This window comes from Pomacea canaliculata, linkage group LG3 (genome assembly GCF_003073045.1).
Source record: "Pomacea canaliculata isolate SZHN2017 linkage group LG3, ASM307304v1, whole genome shotgun sequence".
NCBI classification, from domain to species: Eukaryota; Metazoa; Mollusca; class Gastropoda; order Architaenioglossa; family Ampullariidae; genus Pomacea; species Pomacea canaliculata.
In genome coordinates, this window is record NC_037592.1 from 28,735,104 (window position 1) to 28,748,638 (window position 13,535).

The 13,535-nt window shown below is 41.6% G+C and overlaps 1 protein-coding gene across 1 annotated transcript in view; it reads left to right on the forward strand.

The window, feature by feature from the left end:
- LOC112559602 (FRAS1-related extracellular matrix protein 2-like) overlaps positions 1–13,535 on the forward strand; it is a 113,471-nt gene that overhangs the window by 94,141 nt on the left and 5,795 nt on the right. Inside the window, 16 exon segments of the mRNA XM_025230936.1 lie at positions 3,147–3,344; positions 5,674–5,838; positions 5,995–6,177; positions 6,486–6,613; positions 7,040–7,142; positions 7,145–7,191; positions 8,906–9,113; positions 9,406–9,570; positions 9,871–10,046; positions 10,520–10,738; positions 10,974–11,169; positions 11,354–11,458; positions 11,630–11,757; positions 12,614–12,664; positions 12,666–12,876; positions 13,112–13,299. Coding sequence (XP_025086721.1) covers positions 3,147–3,344; positions 5,674–5,838; positions 5,995–6,177; positions 6,486–6,613; positions 7,040–7,142; positions 7,145–7,191; positions 8,906–9,113; positions 9,406–9,570; positions 9,871–10,046; positions 10,520–10,738; positions 10,974–11,169; positions 11,354–11,458; positions 11,630–11,757; positions 12,614–12,664; positions 12,666–12,876; positions 13,112–13,299 — 2,471 coding nt within the window.

Genomic DNA, 13,535 nt, shown 5'->3' on the forward strand with positions numbered 1-13,535 from the left:
GCCAAACGACTACAGCATAAACAGGTCAGTGTCAGTGCTATGTACTGTTACTGTGTTTACAAAATGCACTTTTCATTATTGGTAGATAACATTACAATATACATATATCAAAGACTGTACATATCTATAAAACAATAAACGTGTTATGTGGTACTTATAATAAGCGGGTTTCAATAGGTAAAAATTCATAGTACATGCATAATAAATGAAAAATGTCAGCATCAAACTGAAAGTGTAAAAGAAATGATTGTTGAAATCCTGTCACTTGTTACATTATTTTTTTAAAAATCATTGTCTGCTTTTATAAAATGAAATATTTTTAAATTCATATTTTTGAAAAGACAGCCTATTTGTTTATGAAATCTAAAAACAATAAAATTCATGTGAAAGGTATTTCCTACATAATGAGCTTATCAACAATAGTAGTGAAATCTATGTGCAGTACACTGCGGAAGTTAGACTTGATATTTCAACATTTGAAAATTAGAGTAATATTAATGATTGTGTTTTATGTTGGATACTGTAAAGAATTAAAAATAATAATAGCTTGATCACATGGTATAATCATACATGTTTTATTATTGTTTTAATGTTTTGTGGAATGATTACTTTATAAAACTTTAATGTTCAGACTATAACAAGTCAGTCACAACAAACAGTTCAACTGTGCTTAAATAAAGAGGTCCAGACCCAGATCTCAGCTCCAATCCTGAAAGGTAATGGCCACTTTTTAGTTCTTTTCTCTATTACACATCTCTTTTATCTAAAATTGGCATGAATTCCACAAACTGTGCCAGATATTTTCTTCTTATAAGGATATTCAAGGCCAAAAAAATGTGCAGTTTTAAACACTTAGATAAAAAAATAATTTTATATGGCTTTGTAAAATTTTTATGTGAATAAATTTTTTTCATAATGAAATGAAAAAGAAGGAAATTGTGTCTATAAATGTCTGCTAGGTGTGATCCTGATATTGATATGGGAGTCAGAAAATGAAAATGACACCTCAGAGTGGAATAATTCAGCAGTCGAGGAGCACCAGTAAACAAAATTTATATTGCAGTTACTAACAAACAGTCAGTACTTGATAGTTTATATCAGAAACATGCTAGCACAAGAATTTAAGCTGATATTTAGCTATAAAAATGATTTATGGTTTTAACTATGATTTTAGTCTCGATATTTGTCTCTAGGAATTCTCAGAAAGATGAACTGGGCACAAATCCCTTCCTGGAAAGAAAATTTATCATTCACGAAAAGAAGTTGGAGGAGCTGCTGAAAGTCTGCAGGCAGTGTAGCAACCCCTCTATCACAACTATAGATGAGTGTCACATAGAAGTCAAATTTATAACCATATGCCAAGATGGCTCCTGTGGCCATCATTACTCCTGGACATCACAGCCACACTCTTTTAGGCTTCCTAAATGTTCAACCTTTGACAAGTACACAAACACACATGTGTCTCAAATTGTCCACTTGGTTTATTGGAATCCATAACTGTGCAAGAATTAAGAAAATTATGACAAAATACATTGTTGAAACTGTTTTAAATGCTTACAGAGCAATCAAATGAAAAATTCACATGCAGTGGAACTTGAGGAAATAAAAAGATTAAGCCACATGTCTGTATATTATGTGAAAGAAAGAAATCAGTTCTCACACAGTTTTCCTTGCATTATTATTAGTTTGTAAGAAAATAAAGAATGAAAGGTAAATTCAGCACCAAGTATTTCAGAAATGATGTTTGTAAAATAAAAATGCCATATGCATGCAAGATTTGTTTTGGACATAAAAGATAAAGTGTGTCCCATACCTGAGTTTGAACAAAATAAAAGAAATTAATGTTAACAAAGGGAAGATTTTATTTTACAATTCATGTCAGATACATGAAAGTATTTTATGCATATGATATGAAGTGTGTCCTATAACTGGATTTGGATAAATGTAACAATTTTCATGATGTATAGGGAACATTTTCACTTTTAAGCTTTTACTCTACATTTTTTTATGCTTCAACATTTGTTGTGGCCATTCCTCACAATGCTCACAAATGCACCAGTCTGAAACTGTGATAAATGAATCTATGTAAATACACATTTAAACAACAAACATATAAGTTAAAAGCACAGGCATAATAACATATAAAGCAAACGTCTCTGCTTGAATTCTATCCATCGTTGTTATAAAGTAAGTCATTAGTGTAATTATTCAAACTATATCCCCCAAAAAAGGCTGCAAATAGTATTATATTAAAGTCTGTTTAAAATATTTAAATACAGATATTTCAAACTATTAATTTTTTAAACTATCCTTAGGAAAGTTCACTTAAAACCCAAATTATCATATACAATGTGAATATTCCGGTGTGTGTGAGGAAATAATTAGCATACCAAATGTAATTTTATTTTTTAAATACACTACGAAGTGAATTCGTCAACAACAATGCCCAGTGTAAAGAGTTTGAGTGCATTATGTTTATTTAAAGCGCTTGAAGGTAAAGCATGCGTTCACTTTCTGTTCCCGTGCACACAGTATGACTTACTTCTATAGTCCTACCAGAGATCTGTCCCTACAGATCTCTGGTCCTACGTACCTGCTTTGTGCTTCGACTGCTGCAACATTTTCCTCGTCCTCCGAGGATGTGCAGTCGATTGTGAGCTGATGCAAGTGGTTCAAATTGGTAAAATTGAACATTATTCATGGCCATCTCGATAGTTAATGACTTTGGAGATCACAAATCCAACTAAGAGACACCACCGATCACTATCCTAGCAATGACCACAGACACTTCCTGTCGTTTGTGACGTCACAAAAGACTCGTCTGCTTGACTCATCTCGGGAAGATATCGTAGCTACTCGGCGGAAGGACACAAGGGTCGATTTCACTGGATTTTTTCGATTTTTATGAACATCGGCAACCGACATAGTGCTAATAAGTGGTAATTAAGTGAGAAACGAATCCTTTATTTCTCCTGTATTGCTCTCGTGCTCTGTAATTGTAACTAAATCTAGTTTTGATACGTTTGACCGTCGCCACAGCCTTATCACTACCCTTTAGTATCCCTTTAACAACAGCGAGTTTTGCACTCTGAGTTTTTGCGTAACTGCAAGTTTGAACCAACGCTTACCTCTATGCCGTTCATCAGTTCCAGCCATGCAGTTCAAGGAAGAAGAATACAAGGTGTCGGAGGAGGACGGGGTGGTGAGAACTTTTGTGGTTCGCACGGGCGACACGAGCGAGCAGTCGGAGGTGCGCTGCTTCACCCGTCAAGCCACGGCCAAGGTGGGCCAGGACTTTGAGGAGCGGCCAGACACCAACGACTCGCTCATCATCTTCAACCCAGGTCAGCTGACGAGAGGTCACCAAGGCGTCAGTGGGATGATGTCCTACGCAGTACTCAAGCACGCACTCCCGCATGCACGCATGCATACTCACACTTGTACTCACACATGCCTACAGGTTGTTTCGTATGGGGTAGGGGGTGAGGGATAAAAGGACAGACGGGAAACACACACGCACGTGCTTTTACTCGCCAAATGCGTAAACAAAGAAATTTTTAGAACAAAATTGGAAGAGAAGTCCTGGTAGGATAATTCTAGAAAAGGGTTGTGAACTCGAGTTCAGACACTCCCCAGCTCAGCCTCCCATTCCTCCCTACCTCCCTCCATTAACAACAACCGACCTCCACCCGAGGCCCGACCGTCACGGGTCACGTGCATGTTTTAGCAGCAGTTCGCCTCAGTCGGGAGTAAGTTAAGGCTGCAGGCGTGTCTTTTCACGGCCTGCCACAATAAATACAGCCCTACTTTTTCTAGAACAACCGTACCAAAAATGTCACGTGGAACTTCTTAAAGGAAAAATTGAGGAGACATATTTTGCATTTCTTCAAACTTCCGGGGGCCGTAGTAATGGAGCAGACGTAGGGTTACCCTTGGTTAGTGTTGCAGGGATCCTTATGAAGATACTGTATCAGCTGCTGCACTCAAATGCACCACGAACATTGTAATTGAATCTGGCTTGTCGGGAAACAACGAGTGAAGTAGTGTTGAAATACTCAAAGATAATGTGTCTAAAAATAAGCTTGGGAAAGAAAGAGGGTGAGAGAACTGTCGAAAACAAAGAGAAAGCACCCAAGAGAAAAAAAAGGTAGGGATGTTGACGAGAAGCAACTAAGACGAAGCAGTCTGTACCCTCCCCTTCCCCCCTTTCCATACCTCCCCAAAATAATAATAATGATGTATGCGGTCGGAACCTGCGTTGTATAAGACTTGTGGATTTTAGACTGACTGGAGAAAATTTACGAACAGAACGAATATCTTCATATAAGGTTAGAAACTGCTTCTGAAAGAGAAGTATTCTAGGCATTGTATCTATTCGTGTTTAGAACGTGCACACCCACGTTAAAGCATTCTGTGCCTACCCCGTGTACACATCATCTTCAACACCATGTTCTTGTTTGCTTTCCTTTTTTTTAGTCACCACATGGGAAAGGTATGCACCTCATTTGTCTTCTCCGCGTAGCCCGGGAATTCTTCCTCCCTCCTCCTCTCTCTCTCTTTGTATGGGTGTGTGTGCATTCGCTCCTTGACTGTTCCCACCCTATCTGCAAATTTTTCAAAATTTTCCAAACATGGTTCAGTCTCTTTATCTACGCGAATCGGTGACAGTGTTATTTGCTACCCACTGCAAAACTATTTCCTCCCTGAACATTAGCTTGTACGTGCAGCCATGCACGCTGATAACAGAAAAAAAAACTACAAGCGTCTCAACTTTGGGGAAAGGAAGGGGATTGTCGAGATCGAGACGCAGGACAAGGATGGGGGAAAGTGAGATGGGGTAATAATGAAAATGTAATATTCTGAGTAAGTGTCGAATTGCTTGCGTAAGGCAAACCTGGGGATTTTTTTCGATTTGCTATTTTTTTTAACACGCAAAGTCTGTGGAAGCACTTCTTTTTCTGCGCTGCGTTTATGAGAAGCCGTGGCTTAGGGTGTGAACGGAGCCAGAGGAGTGGTTTAAATGAACGACAGGTTTTTGTTGTCATTGCAAATAGCGAGACTGAATATCATAGAAAACTTCTCGGAGCCGTTTGGCAGCAATCACTCATAAAAGATAAGAGATCGTCTGAGAGAGAGAGAGAATGTGTATGTATGAGAGAGAGGGAGAGAGAAGGTTGGGCCATGATACCTTTTTCTTGTAAAACTGTAAGCTGTTCTTTGTAAAACCTGCGTCCGTTTGTGTTTGTTGGTGGGGAAGTTTCGGGTAAGTAATCAAAAGAAAATTGAGAAAACGGGGATTATGGTAGAGAGAGGTGAGAAAAAGAGAAAGGAGACAGAGAAAAAATAAATCTGATTTCGATTTCTAAAGCCTGTGCCTTTATCAGTGTCTGTTTTCATGTAGCCATTTGTTTGTTGTCTTTAAAGAACGAGCATACAAGGTGCATCAGGTTGTCTCCCTTCTCTATTATTGTAGCCAAACGATTGAAGTTATATCAAGAATTATGGCTACACAGCATGCTCCTTTTCAGGTTTCTTAGAACTATTACTTCTTTCAACACGATGTAGCTCTGAATACACCAGTATCTTGTCGCTTGTACAAGCCATGTATTCCCGTGTCTGTCCAACCGCCGCCATGTTCTTTCTTCTCAAAGTGTTGTGCGTGGATGTGTGCAGGGGACTACGAGAAGGTCTGTGAAGTGGCCATCGTCAATGACTCGCGGTACGAGGGCGAAGAGATGTTCCGCTTGGTACTCGGGTCGCCGACCAGCGCCACGCTCGGTCGCGCCGCTCTCGGCAAGAGGAACATCACGCAGGTCATCATTAAGGACGACGGCGACAGTGAGTATGGAAGGGAGGAACCTGCTCCGGAATGGAGAGGTAATGGGTCGTCTCTGAGTAATCTGACACGACGAAGGGTATCTCTAAGAGCTTTCCTGAGTGCATTTTTAAGAACCTCCAGGATGAGTCTTTGAGTCGCTGGTTGGTATTTTGCAGAGCCGGTCATACGCCTGGCTGAGGACAGGTTCACCATTCGTGAGCCGGTGTTCAAGGACGAGACGTCGGTGCTGCACGTGCCAGTGTTGCGCGAGGGTGACCTGACGGAGACAGTCGTCGTCACTGTTAACACCAAGGACGCCAGCGCCGACGCCGGCAAGGACTACGTTGGCTTCTTCAAGGGTAGATGCTTCTCATCGGCTTTCTTATTTTCTGTTACTTATTCTTTGTAGACCGTGGAGTTGAAACTGTTTTATTTGTTTGGAGAGACAGACAGACACACATGCGTTCTAAATGCTTACTACGGCTTAAAGAGAATTTAATGAGCTGAACGCATATTTACTTCTTCAGAATTAAATCCAATGGCTGAAGTTTCAAGTAATGATGGACAGAAAGTCGGTGGAATGAAACGCTGACATTCTAAAGATCCCTCTGTTATTTGAAAGCCACACACGTTTTGCTTGTTTTGAAACGCATCCCTCCTGTTGCAGAACTGGTCTTCGGTGCCAACGTTTCTCGCCTGGACGTGGACGTGGAAATTCTCTACGACGACATCAAGGAGATGAGAGAGGTCTTTACGGTGCACCTCAAGCTCCCCTTTGGATCTGCGGAGGTCAAGGTTAGAAATGCTTTTTTTTCTTTAAGTTAGAAGATTTTAAATTTTAAAAGATGAACAGCTGGTGTAATATTCTGTAGTTAAGCGATAGCTGTAACAGAAGTCTCTTTGAGGGAAAAAACCGCACTGGCTACTCATTGCTTTGTTGTGGCATGTTGGTGGAAGCTTTTTCAGACTTTGTACTTATTTCCAACTTAATTCCTCTTTCTTTCTTCTCTTCCTCCTACTACTCCTATCTCCCCGTCTCTCCCTCCCTCCACTCCTCTCTTTCTCAATCCTCTTTCCTCTACGTCTTCTTTTCGTCTCCACCCCGACCCACCCACACACACAGCACACTTTATTTTCTTCATCTTAAATAACAGACACGTCACCGGACAGAAAGCTTTGCTAGGATGATGTGTGCATTTGCATTGCTTTTTTAATGTGCAGACTCCCAAGGCCATCGTTTTCATCGACGAGAGGTCAGAGGTCGCTGATGTCACCTTCCCTTCTAAGCCGGTCGTTGTGTCCCTACGTGACTACGACGACATAGAGGGGCTAAGCCGAACCCCGTGCAAGGCTATCCCCTCATCTGTGTCACGGTGAGTGGAAATGTAGCAGTCGTGAGGGTGAGGAGGACATGATGGTAGCAGTGGTGGTCATGAGGGTGGTGTTCTATGTCGGAATATCTTTCAAAGTCCTAAATCCCCCCACTGTTAGAGGACACCACTTCGTCAAAGGAGCACAGTGATACATCTAGCTTAAAGGGCCATTGACATACGATCTTTGGGTTAAAGGAGCACTGAGATACGACCTCAGGATTCAAGGGGCACTGAGATATGGCCACTGGGTTGAAGGCGCACTAAGATATGCCGACTGGTTTTTAGTTTGCTTGTCTATCTCTTTTTCTTCCCGTCCCAACACACATTTTGCACATTCATCTGTCTGCATTTCCATTTTCACTGCCTCCCCACCTTGCCGTCATCTGCATTTTTGGGCTTAGCTTCTCTCTTCTACATCATAATATCTTCGCTTTTTATCTCTCTTCTTTGTTCATGTCCATCTATCTTCTATTTTCTTCTTAACATCTATTTTCGGAAAGTCGTGATACCAAGAGAGAATTTCTTTTTAACAAAACAAATGGCTTTGAACTCATAAGACTCTCTTTGCAAGCAAATGTTAAGCAGAACTACGCAGCTTGGCTCAGGGTTTTGCTGAAAGTGTCAAAGTGGCGCCAGACTACAAAAAGACACGCAAGCACCTAGGGCGAGGCGATTAACGAGAGCAAGCGAGTGCAACAACGGCAATTCGGAATCGACCGAAACGCACCGCTGGAAAGCGAACCGCCTTGGTTTAGTCCCTGCTCCGGTTACATGGCTGCTCGCAAACTTTAAGTGTCTGGAGTCGGGGGGGAGAGACGGGATGTAGGTTCCCCTGCATTTACCTGCGCATATGTGAAAGTCCCTCCGTGCGCGTCATGATGTTTTATTTTTAGCTGCCGTGATCTTGTGAGTGTGTGTGTTTCTGCTGCTATTTTCATATTTAATGAAATATTCTATATCAGTATTTTTTATTTAATACATTATTATTTTAATTTTAGTATTTAATAGTATGTATGCATATGATTAATATATGTATGTATACTTACGTCCGTTTTTTTTATTTCATCACTGTCCTGATTCAAGTTCTAAGTAAAACTGTCAAAGCTTGCAATCACAAATGTGTGAACAAGCTTGTACAAAACAAACCCAAAAACAAAACAGATTAACAAAATTACGAAAAAATATGTAAATACAATTATCAAAAGGCACTTTCGTCATTTCCGAGAGAAGTAAACAAAGTTGTCAAAAAACGGGGGGAAAACAAATTCAACGGAAATTTAATACTGGCGTAAGCTTAGAGATGTAGATGTAGTGTTTTAACAGCTTTTTGTCGTTGTTATGTAAATAAAGTTTGTTCCTGCTATGTGTATCATAAACGGTTTTTACTTTTCAAGCGCTTTATCTGGTCCTGGCTATTATTATTATTATTATTATTATTATTATTATTATTATTATTATTATTATTCACCTTTGTCAGTCCAAGGAAAACAGCTGTGTGACTTGGAATATTCTCACATCTCATTCGACCCTGTAATACACCGCTTCTTCCTGCACAAACCTTACAACTCTTACTTTTGTTCTTGTTTTGTTTCGTTTTGTTTTATTATGTTTCTTTTAAAATCATCTTCACAAAAATTATGAATTTGTGTGACGGGTGATTACATTCTGCCAGATACAGGTACAGTATTAATTAATATTTGATGTTTTCCGACAGCCTTGTAACCCTAAGCACCCGCAGTTCAAGTTCACGGACACGCTGTGCAAGACTCAGGGCATCAACGACACGTTGACCCGCTTCCGCTGGCGAGTGGCCGCTCCAACTGGCGACGACGGGGTCACGTCAAATCTACGTGATGTCGAATCGAGCGCTTTCTTCGCCTCCACCAAGGAGATCACGCTTGACAGTATTTACTTCGGTGGAGGTTAGTATGTGAGGAGCGATCGTGGCCATTAGTCAATCATGAACAATTTGGGTCAAGAAATATTTAAAAAAGTGGTTAGAATTTTATATATATTTATCTGAACATTTTGTATACTGTGTGTGTTTAAATGACATCCCTAATGTCAGAAAAAATGAAGTTACTGGATTTGTTTCACGCGAAGCAAAAAATATCATATTGTCCTACTGGACGTCCTCGGTTCAATCCTCCAAGTACTGTCGCAGATTTGATCTCTTGCATTCGAATGTTGTCAAGTTCTGTCTTGTTCCCTTAGGGAGCCGTGTTCAGTGTGTTGCCCGTGCTGTGAACACGGACAGGGACCCTGGACTGGAGATCTTCAGTGAGCCGGTGACGATCAGTCGTACAGACGGACTGTGTGAACCTCGCATCATGGACTCGGTCGGAGCCGAGCCGTTCGCTGCCAGACTCCGGTACACAGGTCAGTGCGCATGCGTGCTGGAATCTGCTTTTCCGGATCCGTCTTCTCTTTCCACTTATCTAGACAGGATAAATGGACTGCGTTACTATGCATATGGTTTCGTCTGATGGATACTAACAAGTTCCCTGATTTTTTTTTCTTCTTCTTCTTCTTAAATGGTTATCTTGCTGCTTGAAAATCTTTAATGTCATCGTTAATGAGCCTGTCATTTTTCGGCACATTTCTTGTCGCTCACAGTCATCAAATGAATTGGCATTGTCGCCAAACTTTCTTACACTCGCTGATTTCTGTCCCTGTCAGGTTCTGATGACCCGACACACCCTAACATGGTTCGAATCTCTGTGCGCGTGCCGCACCGTGACGGCATGCTTCCGGTCGTCTCCACGCGCCAGTTATCCAACTTCGAGCTGACGCTTAGCAAGGATGGCACCCGCCTGGCCACGCACCGCTGCTCCAACATTCTCGACTTTGATGAGGTACGTCACGCACGAGAACGTGAGAGAGCACGATTACAAGCTCGATGATTATTGATTAGATAGACAAGCTCTCTCTCACACACACACACACACATCTCTCTGTCTCTCTCTCCATCTCTCTCTCCATCACGAAAAACACACCCGTTCACTAACGTTGTTCTAAAACGCATAATACAATTTACATACATTAAAAATCGACTAGCTAGAGAGATTTAGTGTATGCTATAGACCCGAGACTGACTTGAGTAAATATATTTGTTTCCCGCTTTAAAATATACGGGTTAGAGAAAGAAGTACAACCTCTGGTCTTTCTAAATGTCAGTTCAGACCGTGGACGAATAACAGACCACTGCTTTATTTATCCGCAGAGGCTGCTTTCCTAGTTTTTGTGTCTTTACAGCATCTAGCCTCTTAACAAACTAATTTTCGTATTTTACTTCATCACAATGGCAAGCATGACCCTTTGTTTTCAGATGAACAGAGAGTCCGGATTCCTGACCAACCAGACCAAAAACCCCAACATCATCGGCGAGGTGGAACCGTATCAGTTCAACTCCAATCTCCGTTCCAACTCCACCCTTCGTTTCTACCGCAATCTGGACCTCGAGTCGTGTCTCTGGGAGTTTGTTGGCTACTACAACCTGTCGGAACTGATTACAGAGTGTGGGGGTACCATCAGCACAGACGGACAGGTGTGTGAGCGACACGTGAGAGAAGGCTGGGAGTCCATGAGTACAGATGTATTTTTTTTCAATTCCTGATCTGTAACGAACACGAGACCTTGAAGAAACAATTGTTTAAATTTAAATGTTTTACACTACAGTCGTTTGAAGATGATTTTGCACACGGGTTAGACTTTAGTTTACTATTTTACTCAATATGCATTAAACAGCATTTAACAGCACGCATTGTCTTCTACCTGGGCAGGTGCTGAACCTGAAGCAGTCCTACGTGGCCATGCGCGTGCCCCTCTACGTCTCCTACGTCTTCCACTCACCGGTAGCTCGCGGAGGCTGGCTGCACTACGACATGCTGTCGCAGCTGCCGCTCATCTTCGTGTACGACACGGCCATTCTCTGGCAGAACGGCATCAGCAGTCCGGAGTCTGAGCATGGATTGCAAGGTGTGAATTGCTAGCAAGAATCGTGTTTCTACGATGGTTGAATATAATGTTATTTTACTTCGAAGTTTCGAAGTTTTACCTCCTACTCCTTTAACACAATTTTGTTCACGTACTGTAGCTTATGGTCAGCCCTGATCAGTCTGTGCTGACCATCAGATACTAACTTTTGCGAACTGCCTTTCAGGGTACTTGTATCCGACCAGCATGCGAATGGAAGATGACGGTAAGCTGTCGGTATCCTTCAGAACTGAAGCCAGATTCCGAGGACAGTTCGTGGACAAGCACCCAGGTATGGTGAAACGCATATCTGTCTATGTCATGGTGGGTGAGTTAACAACGTGTGTCAGTGTAGTAATTGGTATTAATAGAAAATTGAATAAATACAGTAGTAAAACTAGAAAGAGCTATAATCAGTATTCCCTGGATGCAAGCTCGACATATATCACTGGTTTATCCACAGGATCAGAAATTGAATCCATGGTAATGTCGATGGATCATCCGGAGCTGACCTTTACCCTGAAGCTTGTGCGAAGTGATCCTACCTACGAGCAGCCCAACCAGGAGTGGACATTTGTGTCAGACTACTCGGTAAAGTTTTTTTTCTTTCGTGTTTCTCAAACTGTCGGTAAAGCTAGCTGCTAGTTCCTTCTAAATTAGAGTTTCTGCGGGGGAGAGGGGGGAAAAAGACTCCATGTACATCTTTTTCCGAAATCGTTAAACAGTCTAACGAAAATACACGTAAAAACATCAAAGTTCGTCAAGAAGTACCGAGAAACTGCAGGCATTCATGGTCAGCAGACGTCTTTAGCCCCGTCATGCAAAGGGAGGCAAACTCCGGCATTGTAAGAAACAGATTTATGGATTACGTCCCCTATAATACTTGATCGTGACAGCTTAGGGAAGCGGGATCATTATATCAAAATATATATATTTCTTAATTGTTTGCTTGAGGTGAAAGGTCAAAAGTGGTTTCGTATTACCTTCTGCATGGGTCTGGTTGCTTCAGCTAGTCGAAGTTTTGGTTAATTTGTTAATAACTAGTGAATTAATTAATGTATATGAACTCTGTAGTTTTTTTGTAACCAAAATGAAAACGTCGGGTATAAGAAAAAAATTTTCCTTTTCTTTCGTTAATTGTTGTTTTGGGATAAGGCATGTGTTATTGAAATGTCTACTTCTGACGGATAATGTATTATGAGCTTGTTTTGGTACGCTTGTTTTTCGCTTCCAGCTGATGATTGAATAGATTTATTTCTCTGCCCTTATGTGGGTGAGTGTGCGCTCGCGCGCTTATAAACGCGTTCGCAGTTACATCTTAATTTAAATGATAGCAGAGCATATATTTCTCAGAACTGGTTAGTAGTTAGCATATTTGGAATGGTCCTGCATATTAGCTCCTGCCTGTAAAATTAATCCACAAAAATGTCCTTTTGCTTTTGTACAGGTGCGGGATTATTCGGGTCTGTTTAAAGTCAAGCTGGTCCCGTGTACAACAGCCCCAGACCAAGGAGTACACGTTGCCTGTCGTCTGCTCGCCCCGGGATCCCATCACCTTCAACCTTCCGGTGCGCTTCCAGCAGGTGAGCGACGCGGTGCCGGCGGAGTTCTCCCTCAACACGAACTTCCACCTGCTGCGCAAACGAGAACTGTGGTTGTCAGACGGCTCCATGGGCTTTGGTGATGAGTCTGATGCAGCTTTCGCAGAAGGTGAGCTCAGTCTTGTACCTGTAAAGAAAGCTAGATAGTGTAAGTAAAGCTTTGGGGCAAGTCACTCGAACGGTTGTTTTTCTCTCCCCTTAACACATTAAATCCCTTGACTTTGTCTAGGGCGAGGAATACGAAAACCCTGGATTTGATTAATTAAATGGTTTGTTCTCTCTCTCTCCCAATATCTCCTTTCTGTGTGTGTGTGTTATTAGCTCTGTTTTGCTCTTGTGTGCAGAGGACAAGCTGTATGGACGTATCAATGTCGACCCTGTTCAGAACCTGGGAAGCTCCTTTTTGCTTAATGTTGAGAAGGTGTTCTTATGCTCCGGGAAGGACGGCTACATCCCAAAGTACAACCCAGACAGCTTGGAATTTGGTTGTGTTGCAGAGACACCGAACCTGCAGTATTCTTTTAAAATTCTGGTTAGGGTTCTTTCTGCATCCGTTCCTCTTCCCCTGCTTCTCCTCCCAACATGTAAATGTGTGCCTATATGAGGGGACTAAATTTTAGATATACTTTAGTGGACATTTTTATCTACATTCTTTCTATTTTTACTTATGTTCACCCTATTACACCTTTCCAAAATCCAGGGACTCACTTTACCAAGTGTATCCATCAGCACTAAAGACCATGTATATCTACAAACGAAACGTCGTAC